This window comes from Ceratotherium simum, chromosome 2, assembly GCF_057802395.1.
Source record: "Ceratotherium simum simum isolate JZ-2026a chromosome 2, ASM5780239v1, whole genome shotgun sequence".
Lineage (NCBI taxonomy): Eukaryota > Metazoa > Chordata > Mammalia > Perissodactyla > Rhinocerotidae > Ceratotherium > Ceratotherium simum.
The window spans coordinates 51,145,797-51,169,413 of record NC_141901.1 but is presented as its reverse complement, the minus strand read 5'-3'; the positions used below and the strand labels follow the sequence as shown (position 1 = coordinate 51,169,413).

The 23,617-nt window shown below is 47.0% G+C and overlaps 1 protein-coding gene across 4 annotated transcripts in view; it reads left to right on the top strand.

The window, feature by feature from the left end:
* Positions 1–2,247: 2,247 nt before the first annotated feature.
* The window catches only part of PTGFRN (prostaglandin F2 receptor inhibitor), a 66,055-nt gene continuing 44,685 nt past the window's right edge, over positions 2,248–23,617 (top strand). For 3 of the 4 annotated variants that reach the window (XM_087444851.1, XM_087444849.1, XM_087444846.1), the window contains exon 1: positions 2,776–2,995. In XM_087444851.1, the coding sequence (XP_087300977.1) occupies positions 2,791–2,995 (205 nt within the window). In that variant the 5' untranslated portion in view covers positions 2,776–2,790. Of the gene's footprint in view, positions 2,483–2,775; positions 2,996–23,617 lie in introns of those variants that run through there. The other variant, XM_087444850.1, reaches the window with a different exon arrangement.

The following is a 23,617-nucleotide window of genomic DNA, read 5'->3' as shown; positions in this document are numbered from 1 at the left end:
TCCAAGCTTTTTTTTGACAACCTTCCCCAGGACTGACCACCCCCTGTGTCACACCTGCACCTTGCACATACTGTCACACCTACTAATTCCTGATGCATAGGCTGTAAGCACCTCAAGGGCAGGAACTGTCTGAGTCATCTCTGGATCCCCAGTGTCTAGCCCAGTGCCTGGGCTACTGGTGTTAATTCACTCTATAAATGTTTATTGAAGACCTACCATGTGCCAGGCACACTCCCAGACTTGCACATGTTTGTTAACAAAGGAGTTTTTAGCAAACATCAACTCTGCAATAACACAGGAGATACAAAACGAGAATGTGGCACTCTTAGGCCCTTCCGTTATTAGACAGAGATGGGAGCCATATATACATCGTACTGTCTTAGCTTGGGCTGCTATCATGACGTGCCCTAGACTGGGTGGCTTAAACAACAAACATTTGTTTCTCACAGTTCTGGAGGAGGGGAAGTCCAAGATGTTGGCCGATTCAGTTCCTAGTGAGGGCCTTCTTCCTGGTTTGCCGACAGACGTCTTCTTGTGGCATCCTTACATGGCAGAGAGATCAGCTCACTCGTCTCTTCTTATAAGGGCACTAATCCCATTCATAAGGGCTCCATCCTCAGGAACTAATTAGGCTCCACCTCCAAATACCACTGGGGATTAGGGCTTCAATATATGAATCCATAGCATGTGCTAGACTGAATGTGATCAAGTGCCGAAATCTGTGGTACAGACATTAAGCACTGTGGGTAGTTCAGAAAGGGAAAGATCTGAGCTTCTGGAGGAGCCAGGCCTTACTCCTCTTTGTAGCTCCAGAATCTCCCAAGGCCTAATGTTAGGCTTGGATTTAAGGTTGATTGAATTAAAGTGAAAAACTGCCCAGGGAAATTCTAGAGATTCCATGGGATGGGAAGCAGAAAGGAATTGCAGGTTGGGTGAACAGCATGAAGAAAGGCTTGATGGCAAGAATAAATTTTTTTTTAAATTTTTTTATTGTGTTAAAATAAATATAACATAGAATTTACCATTTTAACCATTTTTAAGTGTACAGTTCAGTGGCAATAAGTACATTCACACCGTTGCACCACCAGGGGTGAATTTTTAAGGGTCTCTTTCAGAAGGGTTCATACCTGGCTAATCACACATTCGTTAGTGGAAATAAGAAACACTTGTTAATGGAAATAATGATGCATCAGAGTAAAAGCAGTGTTCTCCCCAACTTGGGTAGTTTTCCCATTAACATCTGTGATTTGTTTTGAATATATTAATGAAAGGCTGTGGTGTTGGGGGGCAGGGGGCGCCAATGCTGCTCCTGTTTGTTTGAATCATCCTTGAGAAATTTTAAACAATGAACACTAATTTTTTCCCCAATACTGGGCCTTTTGTATTCAAATCAAAAGCACAAAACCTTATTGTGGGGAAAAAAAGAGTCTTTATTGGCAACCAGTTGTGTCTACTAAAGCAATGAATATAAAATCTTAAGAGTACATTCCACATGATGTACTGTGGCTATTAATACACTTATTATTTTTTTTCATGGGTGTATTGTGGGAAGTGTTCTCATCAGTGCCAGAGGGACCCTGGAGAGGGAAGGAGGTAGGGGAGAGAAGGCGAGGCCCACCCAGCCACAGGGCAGGGAGCAGACCCTGTGAATCCTTGAAGTCACCTAAACGCTTAAGGTCTCTGTACCATAAAGAGGTTGGAATTCACGGCCTTTAAAATCTTTTCATCTCTTTCAATCCTATCTGAATAATTTTTAGCAAGGGCCAAGCCGCTGGTTGGTGGGGTGCTTAGCTTGGGACGAGTGGGTGAATGTGCCGGGAGTTAGGAGAGGGAATAGCAGACACGCGTGGGTGACTCCAGAGTGGTGGAATGCGGGGTGTCCCGGAATGGAGCTAAAGCGATGGGATTTCCAGATGAGTCTTTCCAAGGCCAACTTTTAAAGGTCGGCGGAAAGTTGATGGTGGGGCGGGGGCCCCGAGGGGGAGAGCTGGGTGGGCTCCGACGCCTCCTCCCCTTTAAGCGGGTGGCCCCGGCGCTTCCTCCGTTACCTGGAGCGGGGAGGGGCTTGGGAAAGTTTGTGTTTGTTGCTGGCAAAGCGCCGGATGGGAGGCGCGGGCGGGCGGGCGCTGCGGTTCTTCCCTTTTGCTTTCGGGAAGCGGTCGGGGCCGCACACTCGGCTCGGCGGGGCGGCTCTGGCGCCCGGCTCCCGGTGCCCGGCCGGCTGGAGGAGGGAGGGCGGGAGGCGGCGGGCGCAGGGCAAGGGGCGCGCGTCCGCCCCAGCGCTGGGATTTCTCGGCTCGCGAGGAGAGCGGAGCAGGCGCGCGGCCCAGGCGGAGGAGCGCTGACTCTGGAGCAGCCGGAGCTGGAGGAGGAGGAGGAGGAGAGGCGGCCGGGAAGGAGGAGGAGGGGGAGAGTCGCTCCCGCCCGGCGAGCATGGGGCGCCTGGCGCCGAGGCCGCTGCTGCTGGCTCTCCTGTCGCTGGGTGAGTGCGCGCGGGGCCCGGCGGGGCGCGGCTGCAGCGTGCGGCCTGGGGCGCCGAGGGTGCCGGGGCCGCTCCCGGGAGCCCGGCCGGGGTAGGCGGGCGGCGCGGCCCGGCGGGGGACGGCTGCGGGGCCGCCGGGAGCCGGGCGCGAACCCGGCCCGGCCGCGCGCGGGGTGCGAGTCGCCGCTCTGCCAGGCCGAGCCTCGCCCCCAGCATGTGCGGGGGGGAGTGGCCCGGGGCCGGCTTCCCCCAGCCCTCCCTACCTGTTGGCGGCCGGGAGCCCGGCTCACCTTGAACTCCCGGCCCGGATGGTGCTGCGGTCTCCGGCCCGCGTCCCCAGCTTGGGAGCTGAAATATGCGCCTTTGATATGCCCCGCCATAGCCGAGACCGGCGGGATCGCTCTGCACACACACAAACCCACGCCGAGCTGCCTTTCCAGGGAAGCGAGGGAATCCAACCAACTTCCTTCTACGAAGGTCACGGGATGGCCCAGAGCGCTACAATAGAAATCGGTGTGCGAGTCCTTCCGTCCTGTTAGTTGTGGCGGGATCCTCTGCCTCAGTCTTTTCTTTTAGCTCTTCTTGAAGCTGCCTGGCTGCATATTTACACACAAAGACCTAGGAGCCTTGGCCTCTCCAACTTTTCCGACCTGTTACTTTTCCTCCCTTATTGTTCCCTATCTTCCACTGTTCCTAAACCTAAACCTCTTGATTATTTGGCCTAGCGCCCTCCTCCAACCCCAGGAATCTTTGGTGGGTTTTTTTCCTCTCCATTTTCCATTCATCCATACACACAGACACCATCTTCACGCAGTGTAATGTGGTATATTAACATAATCATGTGGTTATCAGCCACAGAAATACATCTGCTTATTAAGTGCCCACCATGGTACACGACGGCTGACTCTTAAATGCTCTGATATTCTTGGATCCCTTTGGTCAGTGTCAACCAGAACAGAATGAATTCTGCGATCTGACCAGGGATTCTCTTCCACACCTCTAGAGAAGGCATATCTGAATCTTTTACGAAGCGCATGGTGTGTGGTGTCAATCCCAGCCAGGCCCCAGCTGCACACAGGGTAAATGACTACTCTGCGCTTATGGTCAGAGGGTCCCAGTGGAGGCCTTCTACAGCCACTCCCATCCTGCTGGCACCAGGGCCCACACTGTCCCAACCCCCACGATTCCTGCTGCTCGTGGGTCAGCCTTTCTAGCTGCGACTGGGTTTTCTTCCTTCACCTCTGAGGGGTCTTCTGGAACTCACTCCCTAAGAGAGCTCGTCCAGCCGCATTGCTTTAGCTGCAACCATGTCCAGAAAGTTTTCAGATCTCTCCATTTTGTAGCATCTTTTCTGTGGTCTCGGATCCTAGTGCTTTTATTCTTTTTCTTTTACTCTGGGACTCTTGTAAGTTCTCCATTTGTTGCACATTGCTGGTGATAGTCCACACCTGTTAATTGGCTAATGTGTCTGAGTCAAGCAGGGCCATGGCCACTGGCTGCACAGACTGTGCCCTGCACAAACTCTAGGGGCTGCTATTCACTTCGTAGTCTGTGTGAATGACTCCTCCTAGACTTGTGCAGTTCACAACCTGAGTACCAGTTAAGAGGGTGGAGTCAGGTAGAAGTTGGAAAAGAATGTCTTTGAGTAACAATGATAAGGGAGAAAAAGGGAGAGGGGGCAAAGAGAGACTGGGGAAAGCAAAACACAAGTGGGGAAAGCCCAGCTTGGGGAAGTCTTGGATGTATATCAGTGTATCCTGCCCTGGCTGGACATCTCATGTTGACTATGCATAGGGAATGTCTGTGGTGTCACCAGCCAATGCCTTTTCTCCTATCAGTTCCCTGAACTTGATATTGCACTTGCTAACTCTGCCCCCCAGAATCTCACTCGGTGTGGCTTCAGTCTGACCTCTGGGAAGCCCTCCCTGCTGTACCACTCTTGCATGGTACTGATTCCTGAAACTTAATATGTTGATCAGCAAGATCGTCTTTCCTCTTGTATTGCAACCTGGGCGTAATCTTACTGTCACTCTCTTTGACCTCCACGTTCACACTGTCCCTCAACTCTGTGGCTTTTCCCAGAGTACAGACTTGAGTGTCTTCCCATCCTTCCTGGATCTAAAGCTACTATCCTAGCCCAGGTTCTGATAGTTCCCCATATAGATCACTTCTGACATCTTCCTGGTTGGCTTTTTCCTCTAGCCCCCCTTCTAAGTTCATCATTTTCCTAAAGGATCATTTTTGGGGATCCCATCTTTGCTCATTGGTTCTCTATGATTTTCTTCCAAGGATATGCTGCCCCTGTGTTTTCTCTCCTCTAGTCTTCTCTCTGATTCAGACACTTCATTCTAAGTAACGTGTTTGCTTCCTTTACATAGAATAGATGTGAACCTTCTGGCTCTTCCATTTCCCGTGGCTTGGAAATGCCCTTCCTGCCTCTCTCTTCTTGCCTGTATTATTTCCTTTTTCCTCTAAGACTCATTTCCTCCATAAAGCTTTCCTAAGTCTACCTATCGTGATCACATCAGAAGCCACTCAGCTTCATAGAGCACATTTTCACTTCCATTGCCTATGTCTGAGCTGTTCCCTCCATGCATTCAATAGTGTTTCGTGAACGCCCACTGTGTCCATAAAAGTGTCCCAGATAAATGACCGAGACACAGTGTCTCATTGAGTGGTCCATGGGGGTGGGTGGACAGATAATCAAACAGCTAGCTACAGGACAGAATGAAATGCCTGACATAGAAACCAGGTGCTGGTAGGAAGCAAGGAAGAGGATGATTAATTTTTACTTGGCATTGGGGTTGATTTGGCTGAAGAGGTGACATTTGAGCTGAGCCTTGAGTATAATGAGAATTTTGAAAGAAAGGATGGAAGCGCATTCCAGGCTCTGGGGAAAGACGCTGAGTGTGGATGAGTGAAAGTACTTGGCTCACTTAGAAATGGCATGTAAGTTCCATGTAACTGGAGGGGGGAGGAGGAAGATATAATGGGAGAGCAAACTGGAGAGGTGGGTTTGGGATGGATCCTGAAGGCTATTTGTGCTGTGCTGAGAAGTCTGGACTATGAGGGGTGGGTTTGTTGGCCTTGTGGGGGCTGCCAGGCAGCCTGTGCTTCTCCCATCATAGTACTTATTTATCTCACTGTACATGATTGTCTGTTCCTGGTCTAAATCTCCACCCTGTTTGTTCTCTGGGGGCAGGCACCATGTTGGTCTTGTTCACTGTAGTATCCCTGTTGCTAATAGGGTACCTGGCACAGAGTAGATGTTTGATAAATATTGGCTGACTGAGTGAATACATGTGTATATCCCTTTATCTGTGGGTAACAGGTAGCCATTGAAAATTCACAGGGGAGGTGAATACAACATGGGGATGTGTTCGAGGAAGGTCAGTCATCTCTGGTGCGCAGCATGAATTAGGGAATGGAAAGTATGAAGACTGTGGAGAGGGATCAAGATATTTTCTTAATTTGTGTGTTTTTAAAAAAAAATTGCAAATCCATTGAAATGGATTTTAAATGAAAAGCATTGCATCTATGTTTTAAAATTCAAATAATCTAGAAGAGTATTGTATTAACTGGGTAGCCTAAACTGCTCTGACAAATAGACTCAAAGCAGAGTGGTTCAAACAATAGAAGTGTCTTTCATAACATTCCTGAGGGGATGTTTCAGATGAAAGATTGGGTGGGATTCCTGCTCCACACAGTCCTTCTGGTTCCCAGGCTGCTGGCAGTTCTGCTGTCTTCAACCCATGGTTTCTAAGATCACTTTGATTGTCATCATTGCCCTTCCAGCCCCATAAGGGGGAAAGAGTGTGGAGGAGAACATATGGAGTCTTCCTGGACCAGGCTCTGAAGGGGCGCACATCATTTCTGCACACATTCCATTCGCGAGACTTTCATCTCATGCCACATTAGCTGCAAGGGAAGCTGAGAAATGTGAAATAGCCTGACAGCCATGTGCCAGCCACTGTGGAAGAAGAGAACAGATATGAAGGGACAGCTAGCAGCCTCTGTGTCAGTTATAAAGGGTATAAGGTAAAAAGAAAAATATGCCCACCCTCCCAGCGTCCAGGCACAGCCACTCATATATAATGTACGTGTGTCTGCACACTGAATATTTTGTTTGTTCTTTTCTCGTAACCTCTGTACAGGGCTCTGCACCTAACAGGCACCGAGTGATAATAGCTGCCGTTTGTAGAGTGCATATCAAGTGTCAGGCTCCTACGAACATTCTCTTCTCACAGCAACGCTTTGAGAAGGGTACTGTTATTTTCTTCATATTACAAATGAGGAAACTGATGCCTAGAGAAGTTAAATCACTTGTCCAGAGTCATATAGCTATTCTGTGCCAGAGCCAGGGTTTGATCCCAGGACTCCATTCTGCCTCTACTAAGGGAAAGATGTTCGCCATAAACCTGTGCTGTGTATTGGTTGAGAGTAGTTTATGTGAAAAAGGATGATAGTGGTTTGAAAGCGAAAGTGCAGTTAAAAATAGGAGAGTCTGGGGTGAGTGCAGCCGAGACAAGATTCCTAAAGGGAGAGGCGGTGCCAGGATGCACCTCACAGAGGTGGCAACTCTGCAGCCGCCAGCAGATCACCATGCCTGCTCTGAGGAAAGGGATCGACCTGCAACTTCCTCCAGAAGGCACTGAAGGAGGAGGAAGGCTGGCAGGAGGAACACCAGCCAATCCACCCAGCTTGACAGTCTTTGAAGTGCTGTGGCCTTCAGAGATTCCTTAGCACTCATTTTAGCCCTGTTAACAGAATTCCTGTATCTGCTGAGCTGATTAATGCCTTCCGTGGCTGTAATTATTCTTATTAGCCTGCTGAACAGGAACTCTAGTTGTCAGTTATTATTCCTTACAAGGCAGGCGGGCTAGTCGGCATTTATATGGCTATTTTGTTTCAGTGACGAGTCGCGGAGCTGAGTTTTACCCCCTAGACTGAATGTACATTTTCCTATTGGCTCTGTGTCTGACAGTTGAATAAGGTGTGTGCTTGTCTGTCAACGTGTGTGTCTGCATCTCGCTTTATCAAATGAAGTGAGGGGGAGCTGTCAGGGCAGTTTACAGCAATTCAGTTTAATTGCGTTGGTTTCTTAAAGGCTGGCTAGGGAGGCTATTTGACTCTGCTTTGGGAAAATAACTTGAACTGGCAAAAATTCTTCATAATTTATCTTCTGGAAAAGGCGAAGTGCTGCAGTTGGCACAATCAGTGGTTTTTTAGATCTTGGAATATTTTTCCCCACACGAACTGTGGTCTTTGCGAAGCAACAGAATTAGACCCAGTAGTTAACACTGTCGCGTACCAGCAAGGCGATTTCCGGTAGACTAGAGATAATGGCAGTGTGTACACGTGTGTGTTCTTTGAATGCTGATTTCTCCACAGTACTCTCTGAGTGTTTGTGCTAGATTATCGAGTCACCGAGCAGCATGATTCAAATTTAAGTATGATGTTCTGCGACCTTAATTGCATCCTGCTTCACACCTTTATAAGCAGCTAGAACATGAAAGCATTTACATCACTCGGTATTTCAGGGGAATGGAGAAACATCGTTTGGCCACTGTTGCTCTGTCTAGGATGAACTTGGCTTAGAACCCTGAAGAACAGAATTGTGCTTACTGTTTCAGGGCACATGTCAGAGTGAGTGTGCTACCTTTGAATGCTAATGAAATAGAGGCAGTGTGCAGACAGATAGACCTTAACAGTGACACCAAGCCAAGAACATCCTGATAATGGCTCTTGTTCTTATTTAGAGCTGGACTGGGCCAGAACTTCCCTGGGCCATGGTAAGGGAGCCGCATGGGTTTTAGGTGGGTTGTAGGTGTGTCATGATACTCATGCCCTCAGCCCCTGGAGCCCACAGGTCAGAGCCACCTCTAAATCGGAAGCCCTGTTTTCCCAGAGAGCCATACAGATAGTATCAATTCCTGTGTCTGGTGTGATTTGATGCGGGTTGGCAGTTATCTGGTGAACCACATAACTTTTACCTGGTGAACCACAGCCCATTAGCCCCGGCCTGGACTTGGGGTGAGTGGTTTGAAGATGGAATTTGAGAAGCTTGGTGACATGGCAGGTAGCTCATTTATTCATTCAGTGAATGCTGAGAGAGTGCCTGCTACTCCAGGCTGGGCGTTGTCCTGAGTGCCCAGGATTCTGCAGTGAACAGAGCTGACTCAAGTCTGCCCTCCAAGGGTGGGACGGGATGCACTGGACATGTGGTTGGTGGTGTCGCCATAAAGTGCAGCACCACCCAGATGATTGAGACAAGGTTTCATGGGCAAGTTCTTGGGAATGCCTGCTTTAGGGGACAGGAAATGGGAGGGAGAGTTCTAGAAAGAGTAGTTGGATGGCAGAAGAACCAGAAGATCACTGCCAAGCAGAGATGGGTGTGAGTAGACTTGTTAAAGAGGGATTGGTCAAATGATGCTGAAAACCAGAAGGATAAAGACACGAGAAGCGTTGGGTTTGGAGACTGTGAGGAGGAGGGAGGAGAGAGGTGGAGGGGGCGTGCAGGGGCACTGAGGTGTGGGGAGGGGGTCTCTGCAGTGCTGCCGGCCTTCTCAGCCCTGGGAGTGGCCACAAAGTCCCAGGCATGCCAGTCAGAGGCTCTCTGTATGTTCCCTTTCATTCTCTGCACAAATTGAAAGGTTCCCCATGTTCCCCGGGATGTCTTCTTCCATGTTGCTTAGTGGAATTAACCTACTTTCTGCTCGCTGCTTTCAGGCCTTCAGCTGTTCGTTGGTAGCTCCAGCTCAGGGACTTCGTGACAGTTTTATAGCCCATCTCTCTCCAGCTAAGAAGATTCCAATAGTTTGTGTTACAAACAAACCATTACGTATGTGTTTCTAAACTATTTCTGTTCTTGAAAATCACTTACGTAGAGAAAAAATAGGGCTCAGGCTTCAGAATTGGCCGTCTGTTTAAATCCTGCCTCCAGCAATGGGGACCCTGGACAGGTTTCTTAACCTCTCTGAAGCTCAGTTTCCACATGTAAAAAGGGACTAATATCTCTCTTGCAGGTTGGTCATGAAAATTAAAAGTAATATATCTAGAAAAATGCAAACATTAAACTTAAAGTATGTAGATCCTTAGAACTTTGCTACTCAAAGTGGGCTCCGGGGACCAGCAGCATGGGCCTAGTGCAGTCTGCTGAATCAGAGGCTGCATTTTAACCAAACCCCCAGGGGATTCGAATGCACATGAAGTTTGGGAAGCCCTCGTCTGGAAAAGTGCTTGACACAAGTTATTAGGTGACCTGGGCTTCCTTGGTGAACTCTGAGGCAAAGGCCATGATCGGCGTCAGAACTAGAGGAGAGTGGGGTGGGGTGGGCTCTGTGGGAATGTGGCAGGTGTTCAGTTAGCCATGAGGGATGGGGTTAGCTTAGGTCTGTGGTAGAGGCTATCAGCCTGGTTTTGTGACTTTATCCCACCACGTTTGGCAAGCTGGGAGCAAAGGAGGGACATAGTGAGATCCCTCCATGAGATAAAGGTGGAAGGATGAGGGGTGCAGGAATCTGTAAGGGGCTGCGACAGCATCACAGAGACGGTTGGCCAAGGAGTCCAGGTGGGACAGGCAGGTGAGTGAGGCTGGAAGGCCTGATGAAGTGCAGAAGGTTTGAGGGCCTAGAGGACGTGATGAGGGTGAAAAAGCTGATTCAGAGGTACAAGGGAGTGGGTGGGCGAGGAAGGTAGGAGGGGAGGATCAAAAGAGGTAACTTCTGAGACCAGGGTCTTGGAAGTGGCAATCTAAGGGGTGGGTAGTAGGCTGGGCTGGCAGTAGCCAAAGTGACTACTTACCATGAGTTTTCACCCCTCATGTCCTTCTGGCCAGTTGACCTCTAGTATCTGACTGGGTTGGGCCTGATGGATTAGGAGACAGTGCTGTGGCCTTTTAGAAGCATTAGTCCCAGGTGTTGTAGGGAAAAGGTAATACCCTGTGACTAAGATGAATTGGGGTTTGGGGGCAGCTGTGCTGGGGAGGAACCAATATGAGGATTCTTTCTCCCTAAGAAATTCCTTCCTACCTTTTATATAGCATTTATTTTGCACCAGGCACTGCACTTTCCATATATTAACTCATTTTGTAGGCTTCATAACCCCATTGGTACTATGATTACCCCCATTTGAGAGATTGGGAAACTGAGTCACAGAGAGGTGAAGTAACTTGTTTAAGGTTACACAGTAAGTGGCAGAGCTGCTGGGCTTCAAACCCAGATGGCCTGGCTCCACAGTCTGGGCTCCTAACCACACCCGTTCTACTTCTCTGTTGGTCCAGATATTCAGAGTCAAACATATGTTTGGAACCATAGAAAGGAATCGATACAATTAGCCAACATGTGATAACATTTGTTTCCTTTTTTTTTTTTATGAGGAAGACCAGCCCTGAGCTAACATCCGTGCCCATCTTCCTCCACTTTATATGGGACACCACCACAGCATGGCTTGACAAGCGGTGCGTAGGTGCGCGCCTGGGATCCGAACCGGTGAACCCCGGGCCGCTGCAGTGGAGCGCGCGCACTTAACTGCTTGTGCCACTGGGCTGGCCCCTGTTTCCTCATGTTTTAAAACAAGAGGCTTGGATTCTGGCCCTTGATCTTCCACTCCCCAGTTTTGTGACCTTGGACAAGTTGCTCAATAGCTCTTAGTCTCTGTAAAGTAAGGGGCTGGGCTAGCTGATCCCAAAGGCCCCCTTCCATCCCCAGAATTCTTTGAGTCCACGCTGACCCCTGCTGTTGGCCATATGGGCCGCCTGGTCCAGCCCTGGCTCCTCGCCTGTCTTCCTCAGCATTCCTCCTGTCTGTCTCTTATCTCTCACCTGCCTGCCACCTCTCCACAACAGGCGATTGGTGCCTCAGACGGCTCTGGGAATTGTTTGTTGTTCTGTCATTGTGTCAGCAACTACTTCCTCCTTCCAGCCCATTTCCTGTGCTGTGAAACTGGCATCTTTCCTCATGGTTCTCTAGGTTATGGAAGTAACTAACTGCGCTTTCAGATGGACTTCCGGGAAAAGTTACAGAAACAGTAAAACCAGTAGGCAATTCTAGATGACAGGATAACAGCCATGAGTAAGTTGGAGTTGAGTAGTCAAGTCGCAGCCCTCAGAAACGTGACTTGTGTTTTCGCCGACGTTTAGCCCTCAAGACTGAGGAAGAGCCTGGTAGACGGTTATGCCGTCCAGGCTCTCCTTTTCCTGATACCCCCCAGGCCACAGACATCTTGAGATGTGTCCAAATGCGGACACTACTTTGGATTTTCCACCTTCCTAAAGAGTAGGAGAATTGATCAGACATCTCCAATTGGTAGCCTTAATTGGCTAAGAAATGTGTTCCTAGTGTTTGGGGACTTGCTTCCTTGTCATTCTCTTAGTCCGAAAGGGGAAGGTTCAAAATGATGCTGGATACAATACCATCTAAAAGCATACATCCTGGAAACCTCCATCCTATTATTAGGAACCTTTGTTAATGACCTTGGTCCTCACTGCATGCTGGCTGCTGCCCAGCCCCCAGGCTACTGGGAGGTGCAACTGCTGATGCTGCTGCTGACCCAGTGGTGTTCTCTCACTCGTCTTGGATGTGGATTTTTTTTTTTTTTTTGTGAGGAAGATCAGCCCTGAGCTAACATCCAATGCCAATCCTCCTCTTTTTGCTGAGGAAGATTGGCCCTGGGCTAACATCCATGCCCATCTTCGTCCACTTTATATGGGATGCCGCCACAGCATGGCTTGACAAGCAGTGCATCGGTGTGCGCCTGGGATCCGGGCCCGCGAACCCCGGGCCACCGCAGCGGAGCGCTCTCACTTAACTGCTACGCCACCGGGCCGGCGGCCCCATTGGATGCGGATATTTTTGAGGCTTATCAAGAACCATCTAGAAGTGAACTCTTGATGTGTTTGAGGTGGCCTGCTATCTTACGCTATTCTGGAGGTGCAGGGTGGATAGTGCTTTATAAATGCACTGCCCCTCTAGGATGTCCTGAGAACAGAATATTAGCTGATTTGGGGTCTCTCCAGTGTGTGCTGCTTTGCTAATGCTGCGATGAGGAGTTAAAGAACAAAAGCAAACCACTTTTGGCACAACTATTCATTTTTCCGTTTTCTGAAGACTGGCACCTCCAAATGTTTTCTCATTTATTAGAAGGCGTTATAGTTGATCATCTTTGATTGAAAAATCCAAACGGTCAGTTCCAAGTTAAGACCGTAGTGCCTAGCCCAGAGCCTGGCTCATGGTGGGTGCTTTGTCCTGTTGGTCGAAGGAAACACAGTTGTGAGTAAATAATTTGTGCCCAACTCTTACCTTGCGCTGCAATACAAGATAGGGCTGCTTTTCCTTGTGGTCTTATTTTTTAGTACTTTATCCGCATTTAGGGAATATTTACCATGTTTCTGACACTGTGGGAGATTACAAGGGAATTAGGAAATGGAGTCCAAAATGGAAACTGAACCAGTTCTAACCAAAAAGCAGAATGGGTCATTGGTGATTTTTAAAGATCTGAGTGGATGAATTGTTAGATAGCTGTGCGCATGGGGCTATCAGAATTGGAGGGCTGAAACTGAGGCCAGGAGCTGTTATTGTGGAAAGGCTCCATGGAGCAGGGGGGACTGGAAAGCAATTTGAGCCAGGAGTGGGAAAAGCATTTCAGGTATGAAGATGACCAGCGTGGTTTCTCAGAGGTGGCAGTAGATCAATGTGTGTGGGTTGGTGTCCCATTTGGGGATTAGCTGACTTAAGCTGGAACAGTTAAAAGAGACCTCAGGGGATGTGGATATTAAACTCTGAAGTGGGGAGGTTGGCAGAGAGGAAGAATGTGAGCAAAGTCACCCTGAAAGGTGTTGGCAGCGTCGTCAGTGCCCACAGAGCAGCTAAGAGCCCACACGCAGGAGGCTGGTGAGGTCTGCTGGGCTTATGGAAGCTAGCCTGCTAAATTGAAGTGATAAGTCAGGCCATAATCCTATTTTAGGTTGTTTCTTACAAGGAAAATGGCTCACAAAACAATTACTAATGTTCCCCTTAGGTAGTTTATCAGACCATTTCTTTAAAGGACTATCACCTGATAAGGGACACTGAAGTTTTAGAGGAACGATGGAGAATTTTAGATGGTTTTCTATGGAAACAAGGTTTATGCAATCATGTGGTCTATTCATCAGAGGCCCACTTTAATAACAGTTAATCCCACAAACAAGTTTTATCTGAACATCAATATAGTCCCAGAAAGCATAGTGTTGTACCTGGCTTGTAAGTAACTGGGAAAAGTACTATGTTACTGCATCTCTGGAGTGTTACAGAGGTGTAATAAGATGGAATATACTACCCAATTGTACCCTCATGATCCACAGGCCTAACAGGCATTACCATGCAGCAGGATACAAATTTGGTTCTAAGAAAACGACAATAAGGCAGTCTCTGTGTTCTGTCCAGTGTGTTCACCGAGGGCATTTGGGCCTCAAACAAAGAAGTGTGAAGACTGAGCACATAATCAAGTTTTGATGAATCCTCTTAAAGTTTTTCCAAGGATCCCTCACTCCATGCCCTTGGATATGACTATATAATCTCTGTACACATTGTCCCTCTTTTGTTTTATATTGTCTTGGAATTGTTTCCATTTGTTTGATTCTTTGAATCTCAATTCAAACCCCACTTCCCCAGAGAGATGAGGGCACGTTCTGACCAGGGGGTGAAGCTGCCTGCAGCCCGGGCCTGCCACATCATTTCCTTTGTTGTGAGCTCTTGCTGAATCATGTTCCTTCAGAGCACAACCATCGATTTATGATGATCTGTTTGTTAGGATGAGTGTTTGTCTGTCTCACCCCAGACTGTAAGCACCATGAAAGCAGGACCATGCCTGTTTTTTCATCCCAGTATCTAGGAATTTGGGTCTTTGAATGATTAAATTAACTTATGTGTTTAGAAAACACCTGTATATATCTCATATGTACATATACATATATAATATATACTGTTTATGACATATGCAACACATATATGAAATATATATATAAAACCTAGATTGTGGACTTGAAGTCACAAAGGGACAGAGGTTACCCATGTGTCCTTACTATCTTTTGTATGTGTGCTTACTGTCTTTTTTATTACTTCCATAGTATTTCTGAAAGAATTGCTTGTGACTTCATTTCTAAGACAGAGATTTATGGGGTAGGGTAGGAGAAAATGGAGTCCACACATGAAAAAGAAGGGCTGAGAAAGTCTCCATTCTTCCTTGTGTGATTTTTTGTTTTTTCCTTGGCAGCTTGTGTGGAAGACAGACGACTCATGGGTTCTCATTATTGTCTCTCCACTCCCTCCACCCCTTCCTCCCTTTGTGGGGTTGACACAACCTCTCTCATCCTGAACTGGCATCTGCTCCCTTCCTGGGCTTCATCTTGGTTGTTCATGGTATGGAGAAGCAGACTTCTCCAGTTCCAGTGCAGGCTTCAAGTGCCTTGTGGCTGAGTTAGTCCAAACCACAGACCATGGCTTGTCATCACTGTTCTAGCAAGCAGCCAGCTCTGGCCAGGTCTGAGGGAAGGGGCAGTGGCGCTGCTGCCTGCAGCATGTGCCTCGTCTCACTATCTGCCTAGTTTGTAACTACTATTTAGTATCCACCCCGGGCCAGGCATTATTCTAGACTTCTGGATACATAAGGATGTAGACATGGCTGCTCGACTCCTGGGGCTGCTGATCCAGATGTGGAGGCATGACATATACACGGGAAGAGGGGTGGCATTGAAGAAGTGTCCAAGGATTGTTAGGGAAAAAAAAAGCTGAAAGTTTAGAGAAAAGGGAGAGCATTCTGGGCTAGTATAGAGAGAGGTGCTCTTGCAGAAAAGGTAAGACAACTAACATAATCCTCTCTACCCCTTTGTATCACTATTTGTGTCTCCTCTCTACCTGTATATGGACTGTTGAGGCTTTAGGGCCATGTCTGGATTGGGAACCTTTTGTAAGGATCTAAAGCACCCAGGAAGTGGCCTTCTCTGGCCCCACAGAAGAGTGATAATGAAACTGATGTGGTAAAATTTAGGGTTTGGAATATTGAGGTTGTATATTCCATCACTTCCCTGGGTACTGAGAACTGGTCTCTTGACTGATGCTGTGTGTTGTGATTGCTCTGACTGTATGCTCTTCACTTTCTGTGATGAGCTTAGCAAAGAGCTTTTTTGAAAATTCATTGATGAGGGGCCATTTCTGATATAAATGAGATTAAGTAACTCCTGTTAACTCACCTAGATGATGATCCAAAGATGAATTCTGGCTCTAAAATTCCAGTTTGCAGAAGCTCATGTAGATAGGAGTGATCACAGTCATTGCATCACAGACATGTTGCTGCGCTAGGAATGTGGTGATGAGCAGGGAGCCACCTGCCCTCTCACGGGGCTCACAGTCCAAGGAGGGAGGCAGACAAGCAAACGAGCTTGGGATGATCATGGTGGCCGTGCTGAGTTGACTGCCTGGGACTGAGGGCTGAGGCTGGGGGAGGATGAGGAAAGGCTTCCACAAGGGGGACTCATGAGCTCATTAGGTCTTGACCATCAGTAGGTTTTTGTCTGGCAGAGCAGGAGTGAGTTATTTGTTTCAGGCAGAGGAAAGAGCATAGGTAAAGAATTGCACCTATTTATAAGAGCATGCTGGTCTTGCATGAAGAAAGCTTTTGTGTGTGTGTGTGTGTGTGTGTGTGTGTGTGTGTGTGTGTGTGGCTGGAGTGGAAGGTTAAGTGGTAGGGTCTTCAGAGGGAAAGGGTTGAGACTGTAAAGAAAGTCATAAGATTGTGAAGAGCTGTGACTGTCACTTGAAGGAGTTTAAGCCTGATGTTGTGGGTGAATATGTTGATATTTTTTTCTGGTTCTGCCTTCCCCAGAATGCTCTAAGTTCTTTGTGTCCTTTATTTACTTGATAGTTTAAAAGATTCTCATTGTTGGAGGACTTATTTCCTACCAGCTTTTCTCTGAAGCTTCCACATTGTTCTACCCTCCTCAACTCTGACGCTTGGCTAGGTGTTGGCTCATCAACTTACCTGATGATGTGGTTCTGTACACAGTAGGTGTGCAGTAAAGAACTGCTGAATGAAGGAATGAAATATCAGATTGATGAAGCTAAAATCTTTTCCTTAAAGGGCATGTGAACTCAGAGTCTTTTTCTGTTCAAGCCAGACTACTACACTGTACTCCTTACTTGGCCTCATGGGGGAAGCTGGGCATAGACCTCCACACTACCCATGACATCTGGCAATGTGTCTATAAACCTTAAGGGCAGGCTTAAGGCCTTTATGGGGAGGAGGGATGGAAAAGGCAGAGGAAGAGCAGAAAGTGGGTGTAGGAGACAGTAAAATAGGAGAGAGGACAAAGCTGCCCAAGGGAAGGAGTGGGGGAGAATTTCATCAGCAATTATCTCAGGTCCCTTTCATGCCCAGATGCAAGTTTAAACCCAATATGAATCCCCCATCTCTTTAGACTGGAGATGAAAAAGAGGACCAGGTGTTCACACAGAACTTGGCAGACTGTGTTGGCCAGTTCGAACATGGGGAGAATCGAAAATGGCTGAGTAGTGAGGGATGCTGGGCAGTGCTTGGGCCTCTGGCACCTGTTAATTTTATAGAATGCTCTAAAATAATCCTTATGGATAGATCTTGCCTCAGCTTTTTTTGTCTGTGGTCCTTGGACAGAGAACTGTTTAAATCATTTCATGTTTATTGAATTATTTTGGTTACTCATCAGTACAGATTACCTCAAAGTGGTTTTTGCATCTTTTCATTGTTGTTTGGTCACCTAACTTCTTGGAACCTCAGTTTCCATATTTAATCCTCTCAAAGTTGAGTGTTAAATCATGTAAACAGGATTTGCAAACCGTAAAGCTGTGCTGTAAATGTAAGGTGGTTTTTGTCAGTTACTGAGTTCTTGAGGGCAAAGCTGTCTGCTCAATGCTTGGCCTGCAGTATCAGGGTTCCATTGGGGAAGCAGAGCCACTATAAATATTATGGAATAAGGCATTTATGAGAGGAATTAGACTTTACACAGTTATGGGAGAACCTGGGGAAGTCAGGGCCTGGAAAGGGGAGTTGGAGGAGCAGGAGAAAGCCACTAGTGAGCCCTCCTGGAGTACTGTGGGGTGGGCAGGTGGGAGCTGGCAGAGGAATCTGGGAGCCAGGCAGGGTGGGACTGGGAAGGGGGCTGGTGTAGGAGTCTGGAACGGTCATTGCCTCTTCATAGCTCTGAGTTTGCAGCTAAGCATCTGGTGTCTTGGGGTTGTGTTGGTCTGTAGGGTTAGCAGTTGGGAAGAAACTGGGAGCAAAAAGAAGAACAAGGATAAACTGGTGCCCACTAGCGCCTGTGGGTGCTGCATCATGGCTGCTGCTTCCCTTCCGCCTCTCAAATCTCATGCATTTCTATTTTGTCCAATTCTAATCTGGAACTGAACAGGGAAGAGGATTCTGGAAAATGTAGTTCCAACTTAGCCAAGTTGACACAGTATAAAACTCCATAATTTCATGATGTGGAATTAAAGATTTGGCATGGTGCTGGCCTCCCAGGGTCTCTCAAAGGCCACAGAATTGGATGCATTGCCATGGCATTTGATCTAGTGCTTCACTGGTAAGAAGTTCAGTTAGGTGATGACCCAGTCTTTAAGAAATGACTTGGAGTTGTGTTCCTCAGTTGCTGGTGGCACTGCATCTCTCCTGTCTTCCTTCCCTTTCCTGTCTTTAGTGCTGGAGATGATGGTTATCTCAACAACAAAAGCTAAGTAAAGTTTTCATTGACTCCAAAGAGCCTGTCAATTCCGGTGGAGTGCAAAGTCTCCTTTCTGTCTCTGAGTTCTTGTTTGACCTGGGGAACATAGATACTTTTACTCCTCCTCCTTGCCCTGTATGAAGGCTAAAAGATTTCCAGATACGTATGACTACAGAGGAGAGCCAGGAACTGTCATGTAAATGTTAAGTGAGAACAAGGTTTAGATCTCTGGATCACCCTTCACCACCATGGTCTTAGTCACGCCGCCCTTCCCTGTGTTTCTGCAGCCAGTCTGGGCCAGCAAGGACTCAGAGAGTGCCTTCTATGGTAATCTTAGCCCCTGGGAAAATAACATACTGTGCAGTTTAACGGCCACACCTGGACCTTGTCATCACTCAGAATTCTTTCACCTTTTTGATTGTCAAGTCTGATATTTCCCTCTGTGACCACAACCTCTTCCCTTTACTCCTTTCAGATTCCCTTGTGTCTGTTGAGCCTTCTCTTCATCCTCACTGTGATCCCCCTCATCTTGAACATTCCTTTTTTCCAGTCAACAGTCAACCAGGCCACTCTCACTTTCCTGGGCTCTAATCCTGGTGGTCAGCATTTGAGCAGTGAGCTTGTTATAGCCTAGGGCCCTCTGCCATATTTCTTGGCTAGTCCTCGTATTGTAGGTGAGTAATCCGCACCAACCGTAGTCCTTGAGCCTGAGCTTTATCATCTGTCTTGATGGGGAAAATGTCAGAACCTGCCCACCTGAGTTTCCCACTAAGTCAGGGTGTCTTGACTGCACCTCAGTCCTCCCTTGTATTCATTTGGGATGGTTCTCTATTATACTCCTTCTAATGATCTCCATGGATCATTTTCCATGATCTCCAGGATCTAAACCCCTCTCTGCTACTTTACTGAGACAATGGAGACCAACCAAAGTTTCCTCAAGCTTTCTGCTTCAAAACTTCTGTATTTGTACCCATCCTTTTCTCCTAAATTCTGAAAAAAGTAAGGCTCTATCTTTGACTCTTTTTCCCTCTATGTATATACTCTCTCGCTATGTGACTCCATGCAACCTGTGGCTTTGTATATCATCTATGTCCTGCTGACTCTTCAATGAATGTCCCTGCTTGGCCCTCCTCCCTGAGCTCCAGACATGTACATCTACTGCTATTCCACTGCACCCCCACTCACATGTCTAATAGGCATCTCAGATTTAAAATGGCCAGAAGAGAACTCTAGCTTCGTTGATACAAATTTGCTTCCCTCCACAAAAATGTCTTCACCATGCACCCAGATACTCAAGCCAGAGCCTGCATCATCCCAATTCCTCTCTTCCTCACTCTCCACATTCAAAATGGCAGTACGTCTTTTCATTTTATATACAGGCTGTCTCCTGAACCTGACTACTCCTGAGCATCACCACCCTGTAACCTGAGGCCAAGTGTCCCTCATCTTTTGCTTTGTCTATCGTAACTTCCTCCATACTGGTGTCCTTGCTTCCAAACTGGCCCCACTATAATGCATCTTTCACACAGCAACCAGGGTGAACTTTCTCCAGATAGAGCAGGCTCTATCATTCCCTAGTTTAGGTGCTTCCCGTTTCAACCAGAATCCAAGACCTCTCCCCTCATTCATTGTAATTCAATCACACTGATCTTTTTTCTCCCCTTGAACGCACCAAGCTTTCTCCCTCTTAGTGCTTTTATATTTGCTGTTCTCTCTGCCTGGAGGAGTCTTGGCTCAGGGTTCAACCCCTGCCTCCTCCTCCTTCTGGTCTGAACTCAGACATGACCTTGCCTGAGTGGCCTTTCCTGCCACACTGGCTAAAAGTGGCCTACCCCTATTCCCCAGTCACTGTCCTAGTGGCGTGATAGCGTTTATCAGCTATCTGGTAGCGTTTATCAGTGCTCTGGGTTTGTTACCTCACTCTCTCCTTACTAGGACACAAGCTTCTTACAGTCAGCACTCTTGGCCACGTGTCCCCAATGCCTGGAAGGTGCTAGGGGATTGACTGGCTGACTTTCTAGGATAAACTTCCCGCTGTACCCTTCGTCTCCTCTTGCGGCTTGGGATCTTTTCTTCGTTGTGCTCTTTCTTCCTTGCCTCTCTGATGGTTCCCTTTTCCCTGCTCTTTCTCTCCAGATCCCTCACCAGAACACTGCAAACTCACTTCTGGGGAGGTTACCAGTGATCGCTTAGTCATCAGCTCACTAGTCTTCTCAGCACCCGTCTACCTTGACTTTTCTGCCGGTTTGACATTGTTGTTCATCTTTTTTTCCCCAAACTGAAACATACAATAGGAGTCTGCTCTAGATATTGTGCAGGATGCAGATATGGGGAGGAAACAGGCCCTGCCTTAGGAGCTTGCAGTCCACCAGGAGCTAGTAGACGGGTATGTCCATAAGTAACACAGTAGGTATTACTCCCAACCCTTCCTTCTTGAAATTGTTACATCCCTTGGCTTCCAGGACATAAGCCCTTTCAGGTTTTCTTCCTAACTGGCTACTATTTCGTTTTTCTTTGGTCACTTTCTTGTGCTGTGTCTTATATATGGGAGTTCGCTATGGTTTGTGCCCTTCCCTCTTCTCTGTGCCCTATCCCTCTGTTGACCCCGTGACTCCCACATCTTCACCTTTAAGCAAATCTCCACCCACCTCCCTCCCTGCCTTTGACTCCACATTCATTTTGGGCTCAGATACCTTTTGGGGGTTTCCATTCCCCCTGCCTGGCAGAACTTTCATCTTGTCTGAGTCTCACTGACTATTATTCTGCCCTGTGTTTCCCACCAGCTACTATCTGCCCTGTGTTTCCCACCAGATACTAGCTTCCCTTGGCCATCTCTCTCGTCTCACAGGTCCACCAATTGCTCCTTCTAGCGTGGCTCCCAGAGCTGCTGCCCGTCCATTCCCGGCACTGCCCTTGCTTTGATTCTTATTACCTCGTCCCTGTCATCTGGTAGAGGTCTTCCCACTGATCCCCCTGTGTCCACCCGGTCTGCTCCTAATGCACTGCTCTGATTGCTCTACTCTTCACCACTCCCCACATGTCCCCTCTCCTTTCACTCTAGTCACCTTCCTCCTCGGTGTCCCCTATACAGCCCCCCAACCAGTTTCCAAAGGCCCAATTCAAATGTTGTTGACACTGAGTGAAGCTTTTCACTTCTCCCTTTGGGGGGACGTGCCCTCACTTTTGAGCCCCATGGCACTTGTTAGTACCTCTCTTTGGTTACTTGTCTCCTTCCTTATATTATAATTTTCCTGTACACCTGTGAGCCTTAATGTGCCACCAGTCCCCTAAAAGAAGAGCCGGAGGCTGATTCACCTCGCTCTCTCTCACAGAGGCTGGCATGGGGCCTTCTTGCTCAGTAGTTGTTTGTTGAATGAGTAATGTTATCTTATATTTGTCTCGTGTATCGCAGTGAGGTCTTAGCTGAACTTCTCTTTTTAATGATTAGTAGAACCTTATTTGCATTCCGATGGGATCTGGAAGTGCTGCCACGCGTGGCTTCATGACACGTTCTGTGCTGGCTGTAACTTGTTTAATGTGCGCAGTGCTGCTGTTTCATCGCTCAGGGACTGTCTGCATGAAAGCTGGCGTGATCCCTCCCCGCCAGACCGCTCAGCGGCAGACACGGAGAGACAAAGGTTTTCATTTGTCGAGTCAGATACTCTAATACAGACTCTATGCCAGTTTATGAGTTTGGCCTTTGTGTTCATTTCGAGCTCACATGTGGACTGGGAACCCCATGTGGCAGTCCACAGGCCCTCCGTCTCTCTTAGAGGCCTTGTAAGGACTCGGGAAGGGGGAGCTAGGTGTCCTTTGACAAGGAGACTGAGATACCGTAAGCTCTTTAGTTTCAGTACTTCAGCTCTGCCTGCACCACTGGCTTCAATATCTGCCAATACTTATCTCACAAATGCCTCAGATTGGAAAGTCAGATTGTTTGCTTCTAGACAGCTCAGTGAGACAATAAAATTTGAACAATAATAGAAACAATTGCAAAAATCATTTGCAAGATATGCTGTACTTTGCAGGTCTTGATTTAGAGTAGTGTTGATGATAACCCAAGAAATAAAATCTGTTTCCCATGGATATCACGAGGGGGTGGAAGAGGGTAGATAAATACAGTTTGGTCTTCATTAGCTTGTCTGTCTTAATGATTCCTCACAGTTGCCAATAACACTTATTGAAATAAACATTGAGGGAATAGTTTACCTTGAAAAACTTACCTGACTTTTCTTGCCTATCCCCGTCCATTCTACATGATAGAAGAAAGTTGAAAGCATTTAATTATTTCCTTGAGAACTTCAAACATAGGGAAATGGTGATCTGGAAACAATTACCTCTTGCTTATTAATTATCTGTGCTGCTGAAAAGTTAGAGCACTGGGCTTCCAAAAGTCCTTCCTATATGATTTTAGAATAAAGTTCTCGTCACCTTTTTGCATATGAATGTGAGATGTTACAGTTACTGTCACTTAAAATACTGAAGGTAGTATGTCAGAAAAAAATTTGAAGAAATTGGAAGTTATTTTTAACAATCCCTACGTTACATATAATAACAATCCCATTTCTCTATTTCTCTCATCTATCTACTTCATACTGAGAATATATATTTCTTCTCTTAGTAACTTATTTTTGTTCCTTTGCTGCCTATCTGGTTCACATTGTCTGTGGAGAACTTGAAGTATTTTATAGGGAATTTCAAGCTGTTTCTCCTTCCTACTCAGAGCAAAGATAAAATCAACAGAAGGTGGTAATATCACTGATGCAGCTGAAGGCAGACCAACCCAGCCCATCTTTGGCTTGACAGTGCTATAGGCCAGATAAACCTGGGTTTGAGTCCCTTACTTAATAGCTGTTATGACCTTCAGCAAGTTCTTGAACTTCTCTGCGTCTCAGTTTCCTTAGTTCTATGATAGAGTGGTAGTATCTACCTTATGGTTCTGTACTGTGGGTTAATTAAGACAAGTTATGAATGGCACCTAGCTCAGTGCATGGCATATTAGAGACACACAGTGTATTACTCCTCCTCTTCCTCTATCCCAGTCTTCTTGTTGAGAGATATTTGATGATGAATGAAAGTGAACATGTTACAAAGTAAATACTTGAGAAATGCTTATGATTTCATTCAAATTAGGGATTCTTTGATTAACTAGGTATTTTTTATTATTTCCCTCCCCCTATTAGTTTGTTGTCCATTCTTTCGTTTTTGTGGTTATTCTAGAGATTAGAACATACATTGTTGACTTATTAGTGTCTACTGGTCTTGTTATCACTTTCAGGATAATGCAAGAACATTTAAGCTCCGTTTATTCCATTCCTTCCCTCACTTTTTGTGCTGTTGATCTTATATACCTTAATTATGCATATATTTTAAATTCCAGAAGACATTACTAATATCGTATTATATAGTCA